Here is a 24,553-nt window from a genome sequence, read left to right on the forward strand (position 1 = left end):
CACATGTGATAGCCACCATATCTATTTTAAGAAACTAGCATATTCCACTGAAGGATGTTAAGACAACTAAAAGCTATTAAAGTAATCTTATTGCATACTTATAGTAGTTTTTCATATATCAGGACTATAATCAAAACAGGTTTTTTAAAGAGTTATCTAGACTAGGATTTAAAGATGTGATTTGAGCATGTGTTAGCTAAAATGGGCTAACTAGTACATTTTAAAGGTCTGACCAATACAAGGGACACCTTTAACATTGCTAAAATGGTTGATTTTTAAAGCTTACACCCTAGCATGTCTTCTTGTAGCCCTGGAACATGTAACTGACTAGTTTTCCATTAGCAATTCTTCAGACACATGGTGCTTGGACATCAAGGTGATAGGTGCTTATACATTGAATGTTAAGCAAATAGTAGGTAATGGCAGCTGCTGGTGTCTGCTGCTGGTTTTCCTTTTACGTAGGTGAGTACAGAATGTGGCAAAGTGGCAGACCAAACTAAGCATGATTGTTTGTCCCATGTCTGGATTCTATAATTTTATTTTATTTTTTTAAATCATGACTTCACATTTTGAGATGTATATGAGAGTGTAAGTAAGTATGCATGTTAAAGCTTTATTAGTCTAATCATATTTAGTCTTTGTACATAATATGAAACTCAGTTTGAAAAAATGATCTTTGTCCCATGTTGTTTTTGACCTTTTAAAAAGTAGTTTTTCACCTCAGATTCCTCAATTGCTTCACTTTTTAGTTCTGCACAAGTGACTGAAATCTCAGGGTGTACCATTTGGGGGAAGAAACATACACATATGACCTTATTCTAAGTGCAAAAAAAATCTGAAGTGCATACATTTGCTATGTGTAGTAAAACCAAGCCATTGCTGGAAACCCCAGGTCAACTAATTCCATGTTCTAGTGTATTAAAACATCAGGCTGGAAGGTTCCGGCAAAAAGCCACCTCTCGCACACTGGGACCATTACATCTCCATTCTTTGGTCATCCCTGCCCATTACCTCAGAACTGGATTGGAGAAGTACCAATGTTAAATGTGGCTGCATTAAAAACTAAAATGCATGGGAGCTTAAAATCCAGTGCTTTGTTGAACTGGATTCCTCAAGTGTATGTAGTCCTGTAGTAATTTTGCTTTCTGTCTATATACTGCTGCTTGCCCTCTAGTCTAAGTGATATCATTTGATAAAGTGGAATGTGAAAATCATCAGAAGGTGGTGGTGGTGGTGGTGGTGCTGGTGTGTTTTGGGTTTGTGTGGGGGATTATTATTATTATTTTTTTTAAATAGTAACTGAAAGCCCAGAATAGGAGCTTAGCAACATCAGATTTTACACTTAATAGTTTTGCTTGTATTTCTTGTGCTCCCTTTTAATACAGAAGCCCTGGTCTCTGGTCCATGCACAAGCAAAGAGGGGTTTATACTTTATCAGTCCAGTAAAGATGTGCAAAGAAACAGTTTGACATTTCATCCTTCCAAAACTAGAAAAAACCACTCTGGCATGGAAGTAAATTGGACAAATTAAACAAAATATGAAGTTTTGTCATGGTCAGGCAATTGATTTATAAACCAAGATTTGTCACTGACTCACACTGAGCCTTGCATGTTGTAAAATTACAGCTAGGGGTATAGTCCCTTGAACTATGGAGGCTATTAAAGACCAGGAGATCAGCAACAGCATTGCACAGATACAATGGGTCAGATTAGTGCACTTGCAGTAGAAGCTTCAAGCATTAGGCCTTCAGGGCAATGTGAAGGTGTGATGGGCCAGGCTTCTGTTCTCCCTTCTCCTTTTCAGAAACAAAATTAAGTGGTGGAGGAATAAATAGACTCTCAGCTTCTTCATGGCCTTTCCTAACTCAAGTCTGATTGATTAAAATCAAATCTTATGTATCTTTCTTTCTGATTTTTCCTATCACTGTGTAAAGCTTCCAGTAAATAAGTTTAGAAACTTTAAATTACTCCTGGGGGAATTCTGTGCCACTGCGCAATGCAGAATTTGCACAGAATTCCATATTTCCCCTGCAGAATTGGGGCTGCTGGCTGCCTGCCACTAGGGGCTGCTGGACACTGCAGAGCCCGGGGTGTGTGTGGCGGGGAGATAGAGGCTGCCTGCTCTGGCTGTGGGCTTAATCCTCATTCTCCTGGTGACAGGGGAGGGCCTGGGAGACCCAGCTCTGGCAAAGGGTGAGGAAGGGCAGGGCCGTACCACATCACGTTCCCTGATGGGACAACTGGAACTGGATTGTAAGGGCTGCTTTAACTCTCTATTCCTGGGGAATCTTTTTTGCTGCTATCTATATTGTTGACATACTTGTTGACAGGTATTTTGAGATAAATTACCAAAATAATTGAAACTAGAGTGATTATATTGTGATATTTTGACAAATAAAATATGCAGACTATTTCAGAATTTTAAAATATTGTGCACAGAATTTTTAATTTTTTGGTGCACAATTCCCGCAGGATTATTAAAGCAGTTTCTTGTATAACTGATGCTTTTGGGGACAGTGATGGCAAAAGGAACAGGTGTTATTTCTAGTCTGTTCTAAAACAAAGTCTGCACATTATGTAGAGTCAAATTCAACCCCTTACTGGAATTTGGTGTTTTTAACTAGGAAATTAACAAAAACAAATCTCCACTCTAGCCTGTTCTTCTTCAAGGAGTGTCCTTATGCCTGCTCCACTTTAGGTGAATCTGTGCCCCTGCGCTTGTAATCAGAGATTTCTAGTAGCAGTGCCTGGGTGCATCGCACATGCCCTGTCCCTGTCTCACGCCACCTCTGGCGGTTACATAGTGCTGTGCGACCACACATACCCTCCCCCACCAGTGCCTTCTCTGCCGCCCTCGGTTTGATACGGAACACTTAGCAGTGCCGCTGTACTTTATCTTTCTCTAGTTTAACTAACTAGTATTCTAAAGTTAAATCAATAATTTAATTACTCTCCCCCTTTTATTTTTTCTTAAAAACAAAACAAACAAAAAAACTTTTTTTTCCCCTTAGGAATTTAAGTTTCAGTTATTAGGATCTCCCTTAGTGAGCTAAGAGGTGAAAACATTATCTAATAGTTACCTTCTTCACAGGAGAAACCCTACTCTGAGGGGCATGCCTGGCTCCCCGGGTTTTAAACATTACCTCACTTGCCGCTCCTCAATCCTGGTATGTGACAGACACTCAGTGTGTCTGCTGCCTCGGTGAGTCACACACACACCTCCAAAAGTGCTCCCACTGCCACAACTTGAAAGCCTGTACCAGGAAGGTGAGAGAGATACAGCTAAAACTTCTCATGATGGTGAAGTCTTTGTTCCCTGATCTGATCAGGGATCATGGGCCCCTCCTGGGCAATGGTCTCCCTTGGTGGCATTTGACATAGGTTCCCCTTCACCCTCTTAGGGGAAGGAGCACCCTGCCAAGAAGATGACAAAGAAGTGGGCTCTGACCTCCCCTCCTTGGGAATCAGCCAAAAAGTGGAATTCCCTGACTTGGCAGACCCTATTGGTAAGGCTAAGATTATGTCACAGGTTGTGGAAGCCACGGAATCCGTGACTTCCAGCGACCTCCCTGACACTGGGGACCCTGCAGCAGCCCAGCCTCTGTGGACGGTGGGGGATACTCCTGCAGCTGCCCAGCAACTGACCGGCTCCCAGTGTCAGTGGCAGAGGAACCTTGGAGTTGCTCAGCAGCTGCAGGTGTGGGGTTTGCCACAGCTCCCCACACTCCACCACTGGCAGGGGCCTCCCACTGCTCCCCTGCCGCTGTGGGCGGTGGGGGACCCCTCCCCCAGCTCCAGCCACACAGGGCGATGAGGGTACCCCTCGCAGCCACTGGGCAATGGGATCCCTGCAGCTCCCAGTCACTGCAGGGGGAGGTAGGGTGCTGGACCCTCCTCCCTCCCCATTTTGTGAAGGGTGTTTTTAGTAAAAGTCAGGGACAAGTCACGGCTTCCGTGATTTTTTTTTGTTTGTTTGTTGCCTGTGACCTGTCCCTGACTCTTACTAAAAATATCCATGACAAAATCATAGCCGTACCCATTGGTACCAAGCGCACCAAGACCTTCTACCTCCGAGTCAGCAGGATCATCCGGTACTGTGCGAGCAAAAGACCCTAAATGGGTTGGCTTGGGAAAAGGCATTAAAGGAAGACCTACAATCCCTCCCTCGGTACTGCTGGAGCAGCTTAAACATGCAGCACTGGCCAGCGCTACCTTCTCCCTCTATAGCGCATAGCATATGACCCCCGGTACCATCAACTGCGGCAGAGGCATCGGTACCACCGACAACACCCTCGGTACCATGCTCTCAATATCACAGCAGTTTCTCTGCCACAAAGATCTTCTAGTCTCCTCAGCACCAGAATCTCCCCTCCTCAGTACCGACTTCACTCCAGCACACTCGGTACTGAGCCAACTTACCACACCGCCCAGATCAACTCCTTCTTTATCTAGCGATGAAGACGATGAGGGTGAAGGGGAAATCATCTATTTGCCTATCCACGCAGCTACTAGAAGCTACTCAAGACAGTAGCTCTCTTCACACATCTAGGCCTACAAATAAATAAACAAAAATCACACTCACATCTGTGCAGAAATTAGTTCATTGGGGCCTACTTCGACTGTCTGGAGGCTAGAGTCTCACTGCCCTGACACAGGTTTAGCACTTGAATAAATCTAATCACAACGCAAGCCTGTCCCCAGACATCAGCCAGGACCTGCCTCCAATTGTTAGGCCACATGTCAGCAGCGACATTTGTTGTCTAATATGCCAGACTGCACATGTGATGCATTATATATTCCACACAGACACAGCCTTAACAAATGTCTTACAATGCTAGCCAAAGTTTAAAAAACAAAACAAAACAAAAAAAACTCTTTATGTTGGTGGACGCAACCAAACAATGTTTGTGCCGGAATTCCCTTTGCACAGAACCTTCTGTCGATGATACTCACATCTGATGCATCTCTGCTAGGTTGGGGGGCACACCTGCACAACCACACAATCCAAGGCCTCTGGTCCTCATTGGAATCCCCATTAGACATAAACCTGCTATTTATCTCCCATCATTCTTCTCAAAACCTCATGGGAATAAACGAGACGCAACGCTGCATGCTCTAGATGTCCAAAGAGTGCTAACATTTTATATTGAGAGGACAAAGACTTTCAGAAAATCACCAAAGTTATTTCTTTGCATCACCAAACAATTTATCTAAACAGGCTATTTACAATGCTCTCCAACTGCATGGACTTTTATCATCACCAACAGCTCCAACCCCCACTGGGGACCTGCACACATTCCACCAGATCACTCTATGCCTTGATAGCCTTTCTCAACAATGTGCCCATTACGGACATCTGCAAAGCAGCAACCTGGTATCAGCTCATACATTCAAACGGCACTATGCCACAGATCAGCACTCATCATCAGAGACTCTATTCGGACTTTAGGTTTTATCATCCGCCAAGACTGCAACTCCGAAGACCCTCCCTTCCACTGAAGGCCATTTCTCTACAGTCACCTAAAGTGGAGCACCCACAGGAACAGTCCTCAAGAAGAGGAGAAGGTTGCTCCCCCTGTGCAGTAACTGAGGTTCTTTGAGATGGTTGTCCCTATGCGTGGTCCACCACCCTCTCTCCTTCCCACTACTTCGGAGGGTTTTTTTTCACTCTAAAGACTGAGGGAAGGTTGGTCACATAGCGCTATGTAACCCCCAGAGGCAGCATGAGATGGGGACTGCGCATATGTGACCCAACCAGGCACCGCTACTAAAAATATCCGATTACAAATGCAGGGGTGCAGATTCACCTACAGGGAAGCACCCAAAGAGAGAACCATCTCAAATAACCTCAGTTACTGCACAGGGGGAGTAACCTTCTCTTCCTTTAGACTACTTGGCCCACAGTCTAGGTGCTCTTTCTACAGACCCATTCTGTCTCCCAGATATCCAGATGGGGGTAACAAGTCACTTGGAAGCCATGTAATTTTTTCCCAGCAGGATCAACACCTGCTAACATTGTAAGTAGTTTCCAGCAGATGCTGCCAGCCTGTTACAGCTCTTATGATTACAAACCTTGCCATGTTAGTCAAGTTTTGGGGATTTTTTTAAAATGGGGAAATGAATGCAGGACTTGGGTTTCTTTTCTCTGTCCAGGACATGTTTATGAACAGGAATTTATATTAAAAACAAAAGGTATCTGCTTTAACTGTGTTTTTATTTTCTGTCAAAGCATACAGTAATTTCTTATTTAAGTTATGAGGTATATACTGTCTTCTAGGCTAACCCCTGGCTAACCTGTTGTCATAATATCAAGCTTAACATTTGCTTTGCTCCAGATATGTGCAGAAAATCTAGCTTTAGTCAATTAAAGAACATTTTTGTTGGAGTGAGTGAGGAGTCATTACTGATATTTTGATTGTTTTTAAACAGAGGAGTATAATACTTGAGATGGAAGATATTGGGTTAAAATATAAACGAATTATATGGCTCTTTTTTCTGTTGTGTAAAATATGACTACTATATGTCAAAATTATTACATAGTGTCATGTTGTGAGAAAATGAATGTATGTAATCCTTTCTTTCACAATCAGCCATTGTTATCTATTGATGTAACCTGACAGCATGTCAGGAAAAACTTGTCAGTACAAGAATTATTTTACTGCTTCTGGTAAGGAACATCATATCAAAAAAGGAAAAGAGAAGAAAAACATTAATTTAGTTCTTGTCATATTTGCTTTGACTGATAGTTAAAACCCTGGGACTTGGTATCCTTAGGGCCTGAGTCAACGTAAACTATTTCTGGGCTTTTGCATGTGGCTGTGTAAAACTCAGTTAACATTTGATTCTGTACAGAACTAACTGCCTTCAGTTTTGCTGGAAGAGGAGCTGTTAAAAGTAAAACTAAAAAGATTAAAACTCTTATCTTGTTGGTCAGTTAAAATTAATAGAAAATTCCAAGAGCCAGCAAAGATGCTCTCTCAGGGAAAAAATGTTGCATATTCTTTAGATTTACTATGATGTCAGCTAGTTGGACTAGAAAACTTCATCTTTCCTAATACTTGAATGTGCTTTTAAATAGCTTTGAATGTGTTTTGTACATAACTGCTTATATCATCATAGTTTTAAAACAAACAAAAAAATCTTGTCATTTTAGAGGGGTTTGTGAGGATAGTTAGAATTAATATGTAATTTACCATACATACTGAACTTGCTAGTTGTCTTAAACTTTTACATTCCAGTTATTTGGCAATTGCACAAAGTAACTAAGCATAGTTTTTTTTTGTTTTGTTTTAACTCTCTCTCTCTCTCTCTCTCTCTCTCTCTGAGTTTCAAATTCTGGATTTTCAATGAGTTGTAATAGTTACTTCAGCCTCCAAGCTTCTGCATACTTAGCATACTTTGACTAGGAAGTCAATCTCTTTACCTTTTTTGCTGCCCAGTAGAATTCCATACAATGTTTTAATGTGCTAGAACAACCCAATTCTGTTAGGCTCCACTGAACCTGATGTATCCTCTCTGTACCACAGATTACATGTGAAAGTGCTGTAAAAACGATTATAGGGATCAAGAGAATTGTTGGTGCCTCTTTTGATGGACAAACATACTTTATTTACCTAGTCTTCCTCTTTTTAGGCCTAGTGCAGCTAAAAATCTCTTATTTTACTAATCTTCTATATTGATAGATCATTAAATCGTGGTCTCAAGTCATAGTGAATTTTCTGCTTTAGGAAACCTCTTCAGAAGTTTTATTGCTCCTCTGATGGCTGGCTGTGGACATGTGTGATGCTAATAAAAGTGCTACAGATTGGGAGGGAAAACAATGTAGCTTCAGGAGCATGAATAAAGGGAAGAAACTATGACAAGTAGGAACTCAGTTACTGAACAAAGCACTATAAGATATACTGTAGAGAATAATCCTGTGTTGTCTTTTCTCTCTCTAATTCTGACTTTTAGTGTTACAATACTATTTCTACTGTCTCCTATCGACTGTGGTATTGTAGAAAGTTTCAGGTCCTGTTTCAGAGTTCATAGATTAATAGAGTTTAAGGCCAGAAGGGACCATTTTTTATCGTATAGTCGGATCTCCTACATAACAGAACTCATAGAAAAACATCAGACCTTTTAATTTAAAAATCTCCAGTAATAGTCTACCACAAGCCTAGGTAAATTGTCAGTGGTTAATTACCATCACTGTTTAAAAATTTGCATCTAATTTCTAGCCTGAATTTGTCTATTTTCAGCTTCCAGCCATTGAATCTTGTTATATTTTATCTGCTAGATTGAAGAGCCCTCTTATCAAATTTCTGTTCCCTATGTAGACTGTGATCAAGTCACCCCTTAACCTTCTCTTTTGTTAAGCTAAATAGATTGAGCTGAAGTATCTGGCACTGGCCACTGTTGGAAGACAGGATTTTGGTTTAGGTGGACCATTGGGGTGACCCAGTATGGCCATTTTTATGTTTTTATGAGCTCTTTAAGTCTGTTAAGGCTTAGTCTCCAATCCTTACATCTTTCTCATGGCTCTTCTCTGCCCCTCTCCAGTTTATCTATGTCCTTCTTGAAGTGTGACCACCAGAACTGGACACAATATCATTGTAGCAGTTGCACCAGGGCTAAATACAGAGGTATTAGAATCTCTTTACTTCTGCTCAGTACTCCCTGTTCATATGACCAAGAGTTGCATTAGCCCTTCTGGCCACTGCATTGCACTAGGAGCTCAAGTTCAGCTGATTTATCCACTGTGACCCTCAAGTCTGTTAGGCTTAGTCTACACTAGAAAACTTGGTTGATTTAACTGCATTGGTCAAGAGTATGAAAAATCCACGCCACCGAGTGGTGGTGTTAAATCAGTAGTCCCCAACGTGGTGCCCATGGGCGCCGTGGTGCCCGCCGGGGCATCTATCTGCGCCCATGTACTGGCCGGCAGACAAACATCTGCCGAAAAGCGGCGACGTCAAGAGATGCCGCCGCCGAAAAGCAGTGTCATTAAGAGGCGTTGCTGCTGAAATGCCGCTGATTTTCGGCGGCATTTCAGTGGCGATCCCTCTTGATGACGCTGCTTCTTGGCAGCAACGCCTCTTGACGTTGCCACTTCTCGGTGGCATTTCGGCGGATGCTTGTCCGCCGGCCACGGTCCTCGGTGGCTCGTCGTCCGGCACCCGCCAGACAAAAAAGGTTGTGGACCGCAGTGTTAAATCGACCTAAGTCCCTGTGTATACAAAGCCTAACAGAGACTTGTTCCATCAACCTAGCTACCGTCCGTTGAGGAGGTTGATTACCTACAGTAACGAGAGTACTGAACCTGTCAGCGTAGGTAGTGTCTACACTGAAGAGACACAGTAGTGCAGCTGTACCACTGTAGCATTTAAATGTGGAAAACCTTAGAATCACTGCTTTCCAGAACAGTCTCCTGTCGTGCAAGCAGGGTCTGCATTCTGTGTGACCTTGCATTTGGCCATATTGAAATGTGACTAGAGTAAAGATAGGCAATGTTGTGTTTAATTTGGTATTCTGTATTTATTTCAGCTTGTAGACTTTCCTCCATATTATTCCGGAAATTCCATTGTTTGATATATCTTTAAAGAGTTGCACTGTATGTCATTGTAGCTCTCCCCTTCAATCAGTTTTGAATGACTGGATTTATCCTGGTTAGCCTTTTTACATGGATTAAGCTAATTTCAGTATCTGGTTTAGGTTCAGTAAACTGACTCTTTGAGGGCTGACATATCTTATTGTCAAGTCCTGCACAACAGGTTGTTTGACATAATCTGGCAGTTTAAAAAAAAATTTTTTTTCCAATGCAAACGAAACTTTAGGGAACAGAGAAGCAGACTAATGCTGGGACTTTCCAGTGCTTAAAGGCAGCCTGTGGAGTTTTCTCAGAATCCTCATGGGGGGGGGAGGAGAAACTAGTTTGTCTTTTCCCTTGTGATGCAATTCTTCCACTCTGATTAACTGTCAGATCTGTTGACTGTTTGGTTTAACAGGTTTGACAATGAATCAGAGTGTGAGAGGAATAATACTGCAAGCAAGAAAATTTGATGTAAACATCTTGCTCTTCTCTAGCTGGCTGTTGCTGTGCGGTGTCTCTTTCCTAAAATACTAATTAATGAGCGTTTCCAGACCAGTAGCATTTCCAGTGGAGGGTAATTTTGTGATGGCAAATAAGTGTCTTTTTTAAAATAAATAAATAAAATTTTAAAAAATTGAACATATAGAAAGATGTGGAGGGGAGAGAGCAAATTTTGGCTTCGGACAGATGTAGAGTAACAACTCTGTCAGTACAGGCTTGGCCTTTTTATACAGATTAGTTTTATCAGCTAAATACCTTTACCATTCTCCTTGTTAAAAGTAATGCTCCCTTGAGATAGAAGAAAACATGCCAGTTAGAATTCAGTACGAGAGAAAGTCCTATTTCTTTTATTTATTGGCAACCTTTCAAGAATATTTTAGGGAGCTGAGGTGGAAGCCTTCCTCCCTTTCTTGAAAGCTTTTGTGCGTCTTCAGATTATCATGCTCATATGTCACATGAAAAGAGGAATAGAGGGTGGGGAAAATAGTGGAGAAGTTTCTTATAGTGCTTGTGTATAATTAAAGAGCAGGCCTCCTGGGAAACAGGAATAAAGACATAACTTACTGCTGGACCAAAAGTAGGTTTGACAGTTGCCAGAAAGTTGTTGCTGTAATAGCCCACCTCCTGACAGGAGAATCAAATGCACTCTTCTGTCAACTCCCAACATGAGACCTGTCTGAGGATCCATTCTTCCTCCCTGCAGAAGGATAGAATCTGTTCTTGCAGCAGGGAGTTCCAAGGCAAGGAAGGTGAAGGCTCATGCCCTGAAGACAAAGCAAGCCTACATTGGACTATGTTTTATGAAGTGGAAAATATTCCAAAGTGCTGTGTTTGAGGGGTGGAGAAGGAAAAAAATGACAAGCTATAAAAGCTTGACCTAATGCTGACATCCTGATGTGGGACTATTGTTTGAAGATGTGGAATGCGAGGTTCAGATTTTGTTACAAGAATTTCAGGAAATCTTGTGCTTTAGAAATGCATGAAACTGCACAAGTAACATCTAAAAGACTGTGTAGTTAAATATCTCTGGCACTTTTATCTCATAGAATCTTCTGATACAGCACTACAATTATGTATTGAAATCAGTGTTTTCAGTTTTAAAATAGTGGAATCAGTGTAGAAAACTTCAGACTGTTACTTTTAATACTTTAAGATTTTATGGTCACATTCATACAGTACAAATACTAGAAAGTATCAATATGATTGACCCACGTAGCTGTTAACAATTTTCAAATAAAAGGCTTATTACAATAAATCTGTGATGCAAGGAGATTACATATCAAGTTACATGATGCAGAAATCTGCAAACTTGCAGTATCACTTTTTATTGCTTCATAAAATGGGAACATATATCAACTGAAATTCAAGGCTAAAAGAATCCAGAACATGAGTAATAAAATCAAAGTATAATTTGTGTGGATTTTCTGAATATTATAAAGTGTTGATAAAGTGAGAATTTGGAACTTTATTTTGCTGGACAAATTCTATTCCATCCAGTGAGTACTTGTAGTCAAAATATTTGAGCCTAAATGTGCAGAGCATTTTAACATATTTCCTGTTGCAGGTTCCTGGACTATAGTACAGTTGCTTTGGAGAAAATGGTATAACTTAGCTTTTAAAAGCTCATGTTTTCTGGAGATTAAGATAGGACTTTTCATAGACTGCTAAATGTTCATGTACTGTTGTTATGTAGGAATCCTGAATTTATACATGGTTATTCCAGCCATTCAGCCTCTTCACAGATTTGAAGTTTGGCATCCAAATCACTGTTGACAGGCAACAGGCCCTCTTGAACTGCTTAAAACTATGAAAACCAACCCCTTGCGCGATGTTACAGATTACGTTTGTTGTAATGTGTGCCATAGAGAAGTCAGGTCTGAAACGGTGTGATCTGAAAAAAGGATTACGGCCTTCTTATAGGTATATCAAATAATCAGCTAGCTATCCCAATGGCTTAGCTGTTCTTTGTGCCAAAATCCTCTTAAAAGGACCCAGCATGTCTTTGAGAATTTTCTATATGTATTTATTAATACAAGAATTGGACAGTTACATTTGGATTTGAAACTACAACATTTTCCTTTTCTTTTCCTCCTCCAGGTGCTCAATACTTGCCTGCAGTGCTTATGTTGCTCTGGCTTTGGGTGATAACCTTATGGCTTTGAATCATGCAGATAAACTTCTTCAGCAGCCAAAGCTGTCAGGATCTCTTAAGTAAGTCTGGATGACCATTCTTTTGCCCTTGGTATCTGGAAGAGTCTGAGTTGAAGTGCCAACATTTTTAACTTGTTGCCAGTTCTGCCTTTAAGTCTAAGAACGCAAATATTAGATCTGACCCTGTTCCCCTTGAAGTCTGTGGCAAAATACTCACTGACAAGCAGGAATGGGGCCTAACTTTTTGAATATGAAATCTGTATAATTGAAATGGTCAGATTCTGTAACTACTTTTTGGTGCTGCGTGTTAATCCTGAAGAGGCAGTTTGGTCCAGTGACTAGGGCGCCAAAGTGGATGTTTTAGGCCTGGGTTCTATTCCTGGCTCTGCCATTGACTGACTGACTTTGTGAGACAGAGCTTCAGTGCTTCATCTGCAAAATGAGGATAACAATGCTTACTATTTCTGTAACGTTTATTGAGCCCTACAGGAAAAAAGTGCTATGGAAGTGCTAGTTACTTATTTGTATATGTATTTAATGTTAAAACTGCTGTGAATGAGCAATAACTGCTCTTCACAAAGACTGCTACTTTCTGGGTATTCAGTGTGCAAATTAGCTTCAAAGGGGCTTTTAACTTCCAAAAGATAAGCAAGATACTTTGAAAGAAATCCAACTACATTTACAGAATAGATTGCCCTTGTGTAATATTTGGTCATGTTATTGTCATACAATTCTGAAGGCTTTTTGTTTTAAAAAACCAAACAAATGATCTTGAACCCTATCCTTCACTCCCTGGCTATCAGTGATATTTCATGGTGGGTTTCACAAATCTGTTGCCATACATACATATGACTGAATGAGTTAATCCAGTCATGCTTATAGTACTTTGCTGGCAATATACACGCTAAACCCACTCATGTCAAGAAATTAACTGATCTTAATTTTGTTTTTGTTACATGCCTAATGTTACTTCATTGTAGCTTTTGTACAGTCCTTTTATGACCCAAATATTATTAAATTTAGAAGTCCACTACAAACTGCTTTGTAATGAGTATGCTACTATTTGTGCCCCAAATGGAGAAATAACAGATCAGAGTAATGTTTGGAAGCAAAAGACAGCCATTTACATTCCTTGCCTTGCGAAATTAGCTGTTCTCTGTGGTAATTATGCTTGTTTTCTTCTTGTTACTGAAGGGGGTAAATTACATGGAGGGAGCTGGCAGTCTGTTGTGATGACTCTCTCTGACTTCTTAGATTATGTGCTTCAGATTAAAATGCTTCAGTTCATGGATAGTTTATATTATAATTGCTTTGCCTTTTAATTCAAACTGTCAAATTCCTGTGCGTGCTAATCATTAACTCAAAACAAAGTAACTTTGCTGTAATTTGAAATGGATTCTATATTGTTACATGTCTTACACATGTATATAAAATGTGTATTCAACTTTTTTGTTTTAAATTTAATATTTGCTTGTTAATGTGCATATTGTGGTAATTTCTAATATTCAATCTTAATTAGAACATTTTAATTTAAAAAAATGCAGATTACTTGTGCTAAGCTAAAAATGGAAAACATCATAAACATCTCTGTGTTGGTAATTGTATTGCAGTAGCTCCCAGGAGCACTAGTTGGGAATGGGCATCCCATTATGCTAGGTGCTTTACAGGCTTGTAGGACAGCGCAAGAATTGACAGCCTATATTCCCTCTTTGGGGTATAAATTTATGCTTGCAGTTTTGTTCGGGGGAGGGATTGCTCAGTGGTTTGAGCATTGGCCTGCTAAGCCCAGGGTTGTGAGTTCAATCCTTGAGGAGGCCACTTAGGGATCTGGGGCAAAAATTGGTCCTGCTAGTGAAGGCAGGGGGCTGGACTTGATGACCTTTCAAGGTCCCTTCCAGTTCTAGGAGATAGGAGATATACCAATTATTTTTTAAGTAACTGACTCTAGTAGCAGGTTGGTGGTTTTTCTTCTGGGTGTGAAATCACTTAGCCATTGTCTCTGTTCCCGTTTGGCAAATGGAGAAACTAATACCAACCTCCCAAGGATGTTGTGAGAATTAAATAATGTTTTTTGAATAGCAATCTGAATGGATAAAGTCCTACATAAGTGCTATTTATTATTAAATAGAGAACAGCCCTGATCCTGCAAACTCTTGTGCACGACTGATTTCACTGGGACTACTCACATGCACAAGTGTTTGCCATTTTAGACTCCAATACTACAAAAAATTAAATGACTGTCACTTGCAAAAGTGTCTCCATAATATTTTCAATGCAGCTAACTGTCACTCAGGTAAAGAAATACATCCAGTTTCTCTTCTGAAACAGTAATGTGGTAATGAGACTTGTCTAAGTGGAATTTGTATCTGAATGTTTGCTGTTGTAGGTTTCTTGGCCATTTGTATGCAGCAGAGGCTCTCATCTCTCTAGACAGAATCTCTGATGCCATTACTCACTTGAACCCTGAGAACGTCACTGATGTTTCCCTGGGGATCTCTTCAAACGAGCAGGATCAAGGTTAATGAGTCTACACCTGATTAGAACCGGTCGTGCTTTCAGCTGCTTTCCTTCTGTAACTCGCAACATATATAAATTTGCAGCATTTTTTGTGAGGCGGATGGTCTGTTCTTTAGTCCTTAGTTTTTGGTTTACCTTGTGTGTATTTTGAACTAAATTACAAATACACACAATTAATGTATTGCTCATCAGTTTGTCTAAATATCATTTGTTGGAAATTTGTTATTAAATATGTAATTACAGTTAATGCTTGGGCCTCTGACCTACTAACACTTCACCCTTTTTCATCCTCTGTGCGTATTTTCAGAATTTAAATGACATTGACGTACACTGTGGGGATATGAGAAGGAAGATGGTTAAATCTGTATCTTAAATCTTCCAACGCTTTTGGTGGGTGGGGTGGGGAATGTAATAACAGCTACTGTTAGAGCCCATCAATACAGTTCAGCCTTCAGTAGCAGTTCTGATTTGAATGGCACATTTGCAGTTTAAACTTTATTGCCCATCATTATACTGTAGAATTAAAAGATGTTTTTAGATAAGCAAACCCCTTAAATGAAAATTGAAAGCTTTCTAAATGGTCCACGAGTTCTAACAAGCTGATTGACTATGGTAAACCAGAAAATCTGTCTATGAAGGGAAAGTACAGCTTGAATCTGCTGTCATAAAACGATAGGGTTTTCTTTTGAAAGCCTTAAGAAGGCTCACAGAACATTCTGGCTTTTCTTGTCTCTACAGGGTCAGACAAAGGAGAAAATGAGGTGATGGAATCTTGTAAGTAATAGCTCCAGAATCCAGAAGTAATGCAGGCATTTGTCTTGCCATGGTGTGGAATGAAATCAAAAGTGTGAAATAATTTTGATTATTTTTTCTTTCAGCTGGCAAGCAGACACCCCAGTGTTATCCCAGTTCAGTCACTTCTGCACGAACAATGATGTTGTTTAACCTTGGCAGTGCTTACTGCTTGCGAAGTGAATATGATAAAGCTCGCAAGTGTCTCCACCAGGTGAAAAAACAAACCTCAAGACAGCTTTATGTACTGTTCTCTTATATAGGAGCCATCTTTGTCGTTATGCTGGAAATATTTATGTTCACACTTTAAAATGAAACTTCAAAATAACTTCAGGAAGGGAAATGTTTTTTTAAGAAAACATTATAGCCTTTCCTCCCCCCCCTCATCTTTCCCCTTTATCCTTCCTAGGATTCTCAAACTTGCTCAGTTAAAGCTTGCTATATATTTTCAGCCAGAAGATAACCCTAAAAAATGTTTCCAATATTAATGTTTTAATCACGTCTTTATGTATTCACCTGATTTCAAAGCTGTTTGTCTGCTTAGGTGAATTTCTCTTGGGTGTTCTATCTAAATGCATGTTGATACGATGGTCTAGAACGATTTTAAATGAGCTGTTCTGGATTAGTTCTAATGAAGTTGTTCTCAATTATGTCAAGCATCATGCTAACATCCCTTTTAGCTTCATTGTTTTAAAAAACATAGGGATGGCTAAAGGGAAGCCAAAAGCATCAAACTCTCTAAAGCAGTCAATTAAGCCTGTAATTTTAGCCTTTTTCTTCACATTTTGCCTTAAATTGTTTGTGGGTGGGTTTAAAATTAATCTGACACTTAATTGTTCCCAAAACCGGTGATAGTTATTGCCCTTAAACGTAGAATTTTTGTGGTGCTTTGGGTCCAAACACTGGACTGCTAAAACTTGATTTTAGTTTACTTTTAAGACTGTAAAGCAGTTCAACTGCCTTGGTGGGAAGTTAGGATGCTTTATAGCTGTTATCTGTCACATCAAAATCTAAACACAAACATCCCATTTCTGCTGCCTGAATGCAAGAATTTCACTTGTGGAGTACTTACAAAAAATGTGCAAATACTTGTGCTGAAAGGTTAGGGGTTTCCTGAGGCTGAGGGAGTTAATTATCCTTGGAGTTCAGTTTCCTACAGTTTTTCTAGATTTTACTGCCTCTTCCTTTCTTCCCTCTGTGTAGCAGCTCTCCTCTGTGTAAAACTAAAAAGGGTTCTCTGCAGAATAACTTAGGCTGTCATAATTTAATCACTGTCCAAAACAGGATACTACACTGAAGTTGAAGAAATTGAAGTTGAAGCTATTCAAAGCTGTTCATTTCCTTCCTTTCAATAGAGCAGATCCATGTCACTGGGTGCTACATGTAACTACCACCATGTGTGAAAGAGAGGATACAGGGAATTACTTCACTGTGCATATTTAAACAGCCTGTCTTCAACACAGTGAAACCAACTAGAAAAACAATGGGCAGGGACACCATTGGATTTTATTGCAGAGAGAAATAGGGCAAATCAAATGGTGAAATAGCACTTTTGCTACCAAGTTACCCAAGTTGCTGTTTAGTCTTTTAACTGTACTGCTTGGACTAGAGCTTTTTATACAGAATCGTTTTGTCCCGTGTTTTTAGTTTTCACAAATATGGTCCCAGACTTTTCAGGAATGTGTGTGTGTTGTGAGGGGGTATTAAACCAAATGCACTTGTACAGGTTCAGTTAATATAATTGCAGTGTTCTCCCTTTTTAGTGAAGTAATAGCTGTATTTTGGGCTGAACAAACTGTGAGGCTAAGGGGTTTTATAGCAAATAAACTTGGAGGCCCCTGAGTCTACCAGTTGGTGATTAATGAGAAGCATCTTTGTTGTTGTGTTGGAAATATTTAATTGTTCACACTTCAAAATGAAATTCAAAGTAACTTCAGGAAGGGAAATTATTTTTTTTTTTTAAATCATAGCCTTTCCTCCCCCATCATCATTCCTTTTTTACCATTCTTTTCTTCCTTACTTCCTTTCCTCATAGCTTAGCAAGGCTTTTGTTTGAATAGCTGCAATATATTTGTTTACACGTTTCAAAGTTGACTAGGAGAAGGGCTGTTTTCGTCCAGTGTAAACAAGACGAACACAAATACAACAATGATGCTTGCTCAGCTGTAGAGGGAAGGAAGTTGAGGTTGAAGGATGAAGAGGAGGGAAATTAGTCAAATATTTAATAACATTTTCCCTTTCAGAGGCTTGACAGCCCTTGCTGTTTTTCTTTGCATGTTAATCGTGAGAATTTTTCTGCTTTGACTGAAAGGAATAACACTGTGCTCGAGCTTTCTGAGTATAGGAACCAGTCAGAGCACAGAGATCAGAGTGACTGATCGGAGAGCTGCATATTTAAAACACACTTTTTTGAGAAATAATTGTATTGTGATCATGAAATCCTTGTAGGCTACCTCTGTCAGCTGATCAGAGTATGGGGAATCAAATACTATATGATTATTGAGAAATAAACATCTGTACAAATCATTGGCAACCAGGCTGAGCACAGGGAACTAAGTAACTGTATGGTATTCCTGCACTCTGATTGGCTGAGACAATGACATTTCACTGTGTTCTCAAACTGCTGCAGCTTGGGAATAGAGAGAGAGAGAGAGATCCCTAGCTGGTGCACATCTGAATAGGTTTATTAGCTTCATAACGGAGGATCTGGTCATGTGACTGTAGGGAGATTTTGAATGAATTGCTCATCTGGGAAATCACCCCTCCAAGAAAAAACAAACAAAACCTTCAGATTGGCTCAGGAATGACTCATTTATATTTGTCATGTATGTATGTAAAAAGCAGATGGTGCCTCAGAGTAGAGGTGCGAAATATTCTTACAAGGCAGATCATCTGTCATCCTCTTTGCATACATGGACCTGATGGCAGGTATTTATATTTGAAAAATAGTACCTTGGTTTGTTTGTTGCCCTGTCTTATAACTATCCTGCCAGCTGGTATTTTCCTTCTTGTTGAATTATCTGTTGTGGTGTTAACCTTTTTTCTCTCTCATTTTGGGATAAGGCTGCTTCACTGATCCATCCCAAAGAAATTCCTCCGGAGGCCATTCTACTGGCTGTGTATCTTGAACTACAGAATGGTAAGTAATTTTAGCATCTTTTCTAAACAATTTTAACCCCTTTTATGTTGATTGGCGCTCCCTGTGCTCTCATGTTGCTTGTTTAATTATTATTTTAGGCCTTACTGCAAACTTTACCAAGGAACCTTTGAAGCCAAAGCAGTAGAATAAAGCAATTAGTAGCATCAGAAATATACTGTCTGTTTAGATTTTGAGTTCAGATGTGTTACAGCTCAGCAAGTTGTGCAATTAATTGTTCCCCACATTTCAAGTCCAAAGCTCTGTGTGTGTGTGTGTGTGTGTGTGTGTGTACACGCTTCTACATGGCGCTATTGGTTGCCATCTCTTTACGTCACAATATTACCACAAAAAAACTTCAAAAACAGACTCCAGCGAGAGACTGCTGAATTGGAATTAATTTTCAAATTAGACACCATTAAATTAAAGACTGGGAGTGGATGGGTCATTACACAAAGTAAAACTTTTTCCCCCCTACTGTTCCTCACACCTTGTCAGCTGTTGGAAATGGGCCATTTTGATTACCACTACAAAGTGTTGTGGGTTTTTGGTTTTTTTTTCCCCTTCTCTCCTGCTGGTAATAGCTCACCTTAACTGATCACTCTCCTTATAGTGTGTATGGTAACACCCATTGTTTTCATGTTCTCTGTGTATATATCTGTCTTCCTACTGTATTTTCCACTGCACGCATCTGATGAAGTGGGTTTTAGCCCGCGAAAGCTTATGCTCAAATAAATTTGTTAGTCTCTAAGATGCCCAAGTACTCCTGTTCTTTTTATGTTTCCTTTTGTGTAAAAATAAGTATTTATCAGTTAAAGACTCTTAGCCTAAATTACACCGCTGGTTGGCAGTGCCTTCTGTAGTGCAGACTTAAAAACAATGTCTAGCATAAACCTGTTCTTACACACTCGTATCTTTCCAAAGCATTCATCTTCAGGGCTGAAATTTTCCATGCATTGTCTCTGTACAAAAGCAATTTTGTCTTGGAAAGTTTGAGCAAAATCCTATCAGTTAGTGAGGTATGGGAGATTGAATGATAAAGTTTATGCACTTTCTTGCACCTTTGTATAAAGAAGGACTAAAAGGTTTGTTGGGTTTTGTAAGGGACACCAACTTGAAACCTATTAAGCTTCCAAAAATGAGTTAGATAGTGCTATGTACTAGACCTACCCCTGAGACGTCCTCAGTATAGTATTCTCCTTCATTGCTTGTCCATATGCACATTTGCATCATGCACTTGAGCCCAGAGTATTTAGTCAGCAGTACCTAGACCTCACACGTGTGCCCTGAGAGTTCTTATGCTCCATATTGAGGGCATGTGAGGGCAGAGCGCACTGCACTCCTCCATTCCTCTTAATCACATCTGGCTTCAGACTGAGCTCACTGCCTGTACAACTGCCAGCAGCTTCCTACTGCACAATTAATAATGTTGACCGTTTTTAATAGCTTTAGTAGTTTTACAGTATATTCTGGTTAGATAAGTTTTAGCTTAGTTTGACTTCTTGTCAAGACCCAGGATGGTCTCATCTGTGTCTCCTGGGTTTAAGTATTGCCCCACATGCAAAGGGCCCGTGCCCATAACCAATGGTCATGCAAACTGCCTTTACTGCCCCCTATCTAAACCACAGCCTTCAACAACACTGTGCAGACAGTGGTGGTACTAAGTGGAGAATTATCAGCCCTTCCTATGCCAAGTGGCACACCCCCTCTTCCCAACAGACATTGAATATGAGTTCCTCTTCAACGCGCCTCAGACTCCATCTGCCTCTACCCTATACCTCTGCTGCAGCTTAGCCTCAAAAGTCAGTCTGCAGCAATCCAGCCTGATTCCTGTCCAGAACATTGAATTCATAGGAGCAGTCTTAAATTCCACCAAGTCTGTGGTTTACATCCCTCAGGACCGATTCAACAACCAACTGTCCCTCATCTGTCAGTTGGAACAAAACCCAAATACCATAGCAAGGATCTGTCTCATGGCTACTAGAACATGTATTCTATGTCACCTTTGTGACACCACATGCCAGACTTCACCAGTTGAAGATGGTATACTTGCCCAACAGTCATAATTAGTAATGCATCTTTGTGTGTCTTCTCTAGTTCTGTCCTCCCTGAACACACTGGAAAAACTCATTAAGCATCTGCAAGGGGATTGATTTCCGTTCTCTTCACACACACACACACCCATCACATAGTGACAGATGCATCACTAAGGGGAGGGGGTGGGGTTCATATGATTACTCAAAGTGCAAGGCCTCTGGATGGTATGGGAAGCAAGGATGCACATCAGCCTCAGAGCTGATGCAAAACTTTCAAGACTTCTCAAACTTATCAGAGGACAATTGGTATGGATAATGGACTGACAATACAATTACCATGTTCTACATCAAAAAACAATGCAGAGCCAAGATGCTGTCAGGTTTTGGACCTGATGCATCTAACATTAGATTGTCCTATCAGCAATATACTTACCAGGTATTTAAAATACATTGGCAGGCAAACTGAGTGGGCACTTTTTCCAGAATCACTACTGGGAGATCAAGAACTCTGTTCTTGGGTCACCTCCAGATAGACTTGTTTGCCACATGGGGTCATAGGAAGTGTTGAATATTTTGTTTTAGGGGAGGCATCAGCCTGGGCTTCCTGGCAAATGCATTCCTGATTCCAGGGTCAGGGACCTTAATATACGCCTATCCTCTGATATTGAGAGTGCTCTGCAAGGGTCAACAGCAAGATTCATACAAGTTGATTGTGATAGCCCTGGCATAGCCTTGCCAATTTTGGTTCACAGACCTGCTATACCTGTTAACCTCCCAACCCACCTCTGCTCCCAGACTTCATGTCACAGAACAAGGCAGAGATCCTATATCTAGAACTGAAATCCTTCCTGGGTGCATGTTGTTGGTAGAATATGCCTGATGTCCTCCAGTGAGGAATGAACACCAGGAAGGGGTCGCCAAGAAAAACCTACCTGCCAGAATGGACAAGGTTTTCCCACTGGTGCTGTAGAAGGCTGATTGTTGCTCACAATTCTTTGATACCTCAAAGCTTAGATTATTTGCTAGAACTAAAGAAAAATAATTTTGTCATTGGAGTTCAGTCAGGGTTCACTTTCAGCTCACCACCCCCACTGGAAAAACACACTATTTTCTCACGTGACTATGATGAAATGTTTAAACGGGCTGATTGACGTATTCCCACCGATCGAGTACCTCATTCCACCATGGGGCCTCAACTTAGTAGTTCAATCCTTCATGAGCAGATCAGTTGAACCATTTGCTACCTGTTCCTTTTTACACTTCAGCGAAGATGGCCATCACATCAGCAAGATGGGTAAGAGATCCAATTACTGATGGCTGACCCTCCCTTTGCAATCTTCTATTCCAATAAGATATCTCAAGGAAACATTCCAAGTTCCTGACAAAAGTGGTTACTGAGTTCCACTTGCCAGTATTCTTTTCCAAGCCTCTTGCCTCAAGATCAGAAGTAACGCTACATTTCTTAAATGGCAGGAGGGTATTAGCCTCTGTTTGCATAGGACACAACCATTCTCATATTCTCAAAGGCTATTTGTCTGTTTTGCAAAAAGAATAAAGGGATCAGCCATATCAATACAGAGACCATCAAACTGAATCTCCAACTACACCAAGACCTGCTGTGAAGTAGCCATAGTAGAGCCACTTGGTTCCTTGGGCTCATTCAACTAGAGCTCAAGCATCATCATCAGCTTCACTGGAGAGATGTTACTCACATGCACATTCCTCACACCCTCCATCTGCTCAACTTTGGCGTCCTTACCCTTCAGATTCTGCAGTTCAGAAGAAACAGAGGAGCACTGGTGCATGCTGCCCTTATATGCCCTTTATGTGGAGCACAGGGACTCTCTGGGTACTGCTCATGTCCGCCAATAGTGCAATGTGTATATGGACAGCACATCTCAAAGGACTCCAGTTACTGTAAGATGAGTCACTTTTTCCCATTCCTGCAAATGTTATTTCCCCTGTTTGTGTGAAGGACCCACATGGAACAGGAATGAAGGCCCTCATTCTGAGCTGCTGTGCATGGACACAACCAAGCACCCACTTGAAGCCCTGCTGAAGCCATCAGGACTCTGGATGCAAGGGACCCCCAGAACAGAACCACCTGCAGGACTGGGGCATTAATAACTGAACAGAAAGTGCTGTTGGTGCTCAATTTGTCACCACTCTAATCTGTTACAACCATGCGTTTACAAGTAAAAATAGCACATAAAACATTCAGAGAGGAGTGTGACTTAAGCTGATAGTTTTTCCTTTAAGATTTTTCAATTTATATTTTCAAAATAAGTATGAAATCTCATTCTTTGGTTTTTGTGATAATTTTGTGTTGAGTGAGAGATTTATTTTTTTACATTGAATTCCTAACAAAGACATCTTTTGAGGAAAAACAGGTGCCACCAAAAATTTTTATTCAGACTATTTAAAACAGAGGTCCCTTCAATTAACCAGATTTTGCTTACCTGGTTTCTTTGACTGCACAGCTATTACGTTAATGACAGCTCTATATAAAACCTGAAGTTTATTTTCTTTTGTTTAGGTTTTTAAAGCAAACTTTGGGAAACACTTCTGCTTTGTAAATTCAGTTAGTAAAGCCAGAAGAGAACGATCCCATTTTATTTTCCTTTTCAGGTTTCCTCCTCAAAGTGGTATAGATGTTCAGTGTGACTAAAGTTGTTTATAGAAACATCACTTCAGTTCAGAAATTCTCATTACTCTTTCCCCCTCTTTTCATGTTACAGGACTTGAGAGAGAACTCAAAACCCAATCTTTTCAGAATTCATTAAACTGAAAACAATTCAGGGTCATGTTGGTTGTTTTTTTTTAAGGCCATTTTTCAATGAAACTTTTTGTTTGAAAAATGTGGACTAGCTCTAAGCATGATTGATTTAAGCTGGAATCTTAACTTTAATGTTTTCTGATTTGTGTATCCTTGATGTCTCACTTGTTTCCATTTCTTACGTACTATGTAGTCTGTGGGATGATTGAGAGATCACTGATGGCAAAAGAGTATAATTGTCTAAGAACCTTTGTTTTCAGATCTAATAGGGTTGTACAAAAGTCCAAGTTGGATGTAGGGGCGAGGTGGCTCTGGAGATTCAGTGTCAAGTACTCTGCCAACTCTAAAGTCAGGTGTCTGTCCTGAAGGTGTAACTGTTAATAGCTAGGAACAGCAGCTAGAATTGAGCAGGATTGTTGCTTCAACTTTCTTTTGTTTGTGCATCTGTAGTAGGTGACATCCACTTATCAGTATGTTGATCATTATGAAATAGCATATGCCAGCTGCAGCATAAGGTTTATCTGAGTTGCATGGGCAGGAGCTACCACTGGCAGGGGATTGTCTAGATGATTTTTCAAGATTTTTTTTTTTCTGTCTCCTGTGACTCAAGTTTGTCATGGGTAGAAGTGAATTTTAACTAGAAACTGTTTGTTTTGTAGGTAACACTCAACTGGCACTGCAGATAATCAAAAGAAACCAGCTTCTCCCTTCAGTGAAAACACACACTGATATGCGAAAGAAGCCAATATTTCAGCCAGTCCACCCTATCCAGCCCATTCAGATGCCAGCTTTCACCACTGTTCAGAGGAAATGAAGTCTTGCTATAACCTGACGGGCCCTATAGACGAGGGCTTGTGAGTTTGTATATTTTTTAAACTCTCAGCCACCTGAATACCAGGCATATTGGAATGTGCTGGCTTGTGTACATTTTTAATTAAAAAAAAATTCAATGAAAAAATCATGTCTGAAGAAATTTGTAAAAGATATTTATTGGGGAAATGACAAACAGGAATGATAGATTCAGGCTATGCTGTTAATCATTTTAACTCACTACCGCAACCAGCATCATTAGT

The 24,553-nt window shown here is 40.3% G+C and overlaps 1 protein-coding gene across 5 annotated transcripts in view; it reads left to right on the plus strand.

Annotated features, from left to right (window-relative positions):
• Window positions 1-24,553, plus strand: part of CNOT10 (CCR4-NOT transcription complex subunit 10) — a 54,581-nt gene extending 30,028 nt beyond the window's left edge. For all 5 annotated transcript variants that reach the window (XM_039524142.1, XM_039524143.1, XM_039524139.1 and 2 more), the window contains exons 14-19: window positions 12,170-12,283; window positions 14,610-14,740; window positions 15,479-15,514; window positions 15,619-15,746; window positions 18,596-18,671; window positions 24,140-24,553. In XM_039524142.1, the coding sequence (XP_039380076.1) occupies window positions 12,170-12,283; window positions 14,610-14,740; window positions 15,479-15,514; window positions 15,619-15,746; window positions 18,596-18,671; window positions 24,140-24,294 (640 nt within the window). In that variant the 3' untranslated portion in view covers window positions 24,295-24,553. The remainder of the gene's footprint in view (window positions 1-12,169; window positions 12,284-14,609; window positions 14,741-15,478; window positions 15,515-15,618; window positions 15,747-18,595; window positions 18,672-24,139) is intronic.

This window comes from Mauremys reevesii, linkage group 2 (assembly GCF_016161935.1).
Source record: "Mauremys reevesii isolate NIE-2019 linkage group 2, ASM1616193v1, whole genome shotgun sequence".
In the NCBI taxonomy this organism is placed as follows: Eukaryota; Metazoa; Chordata; order Testudines; family Geoemydidae; genus Mauremys; species Mauremys reevesii.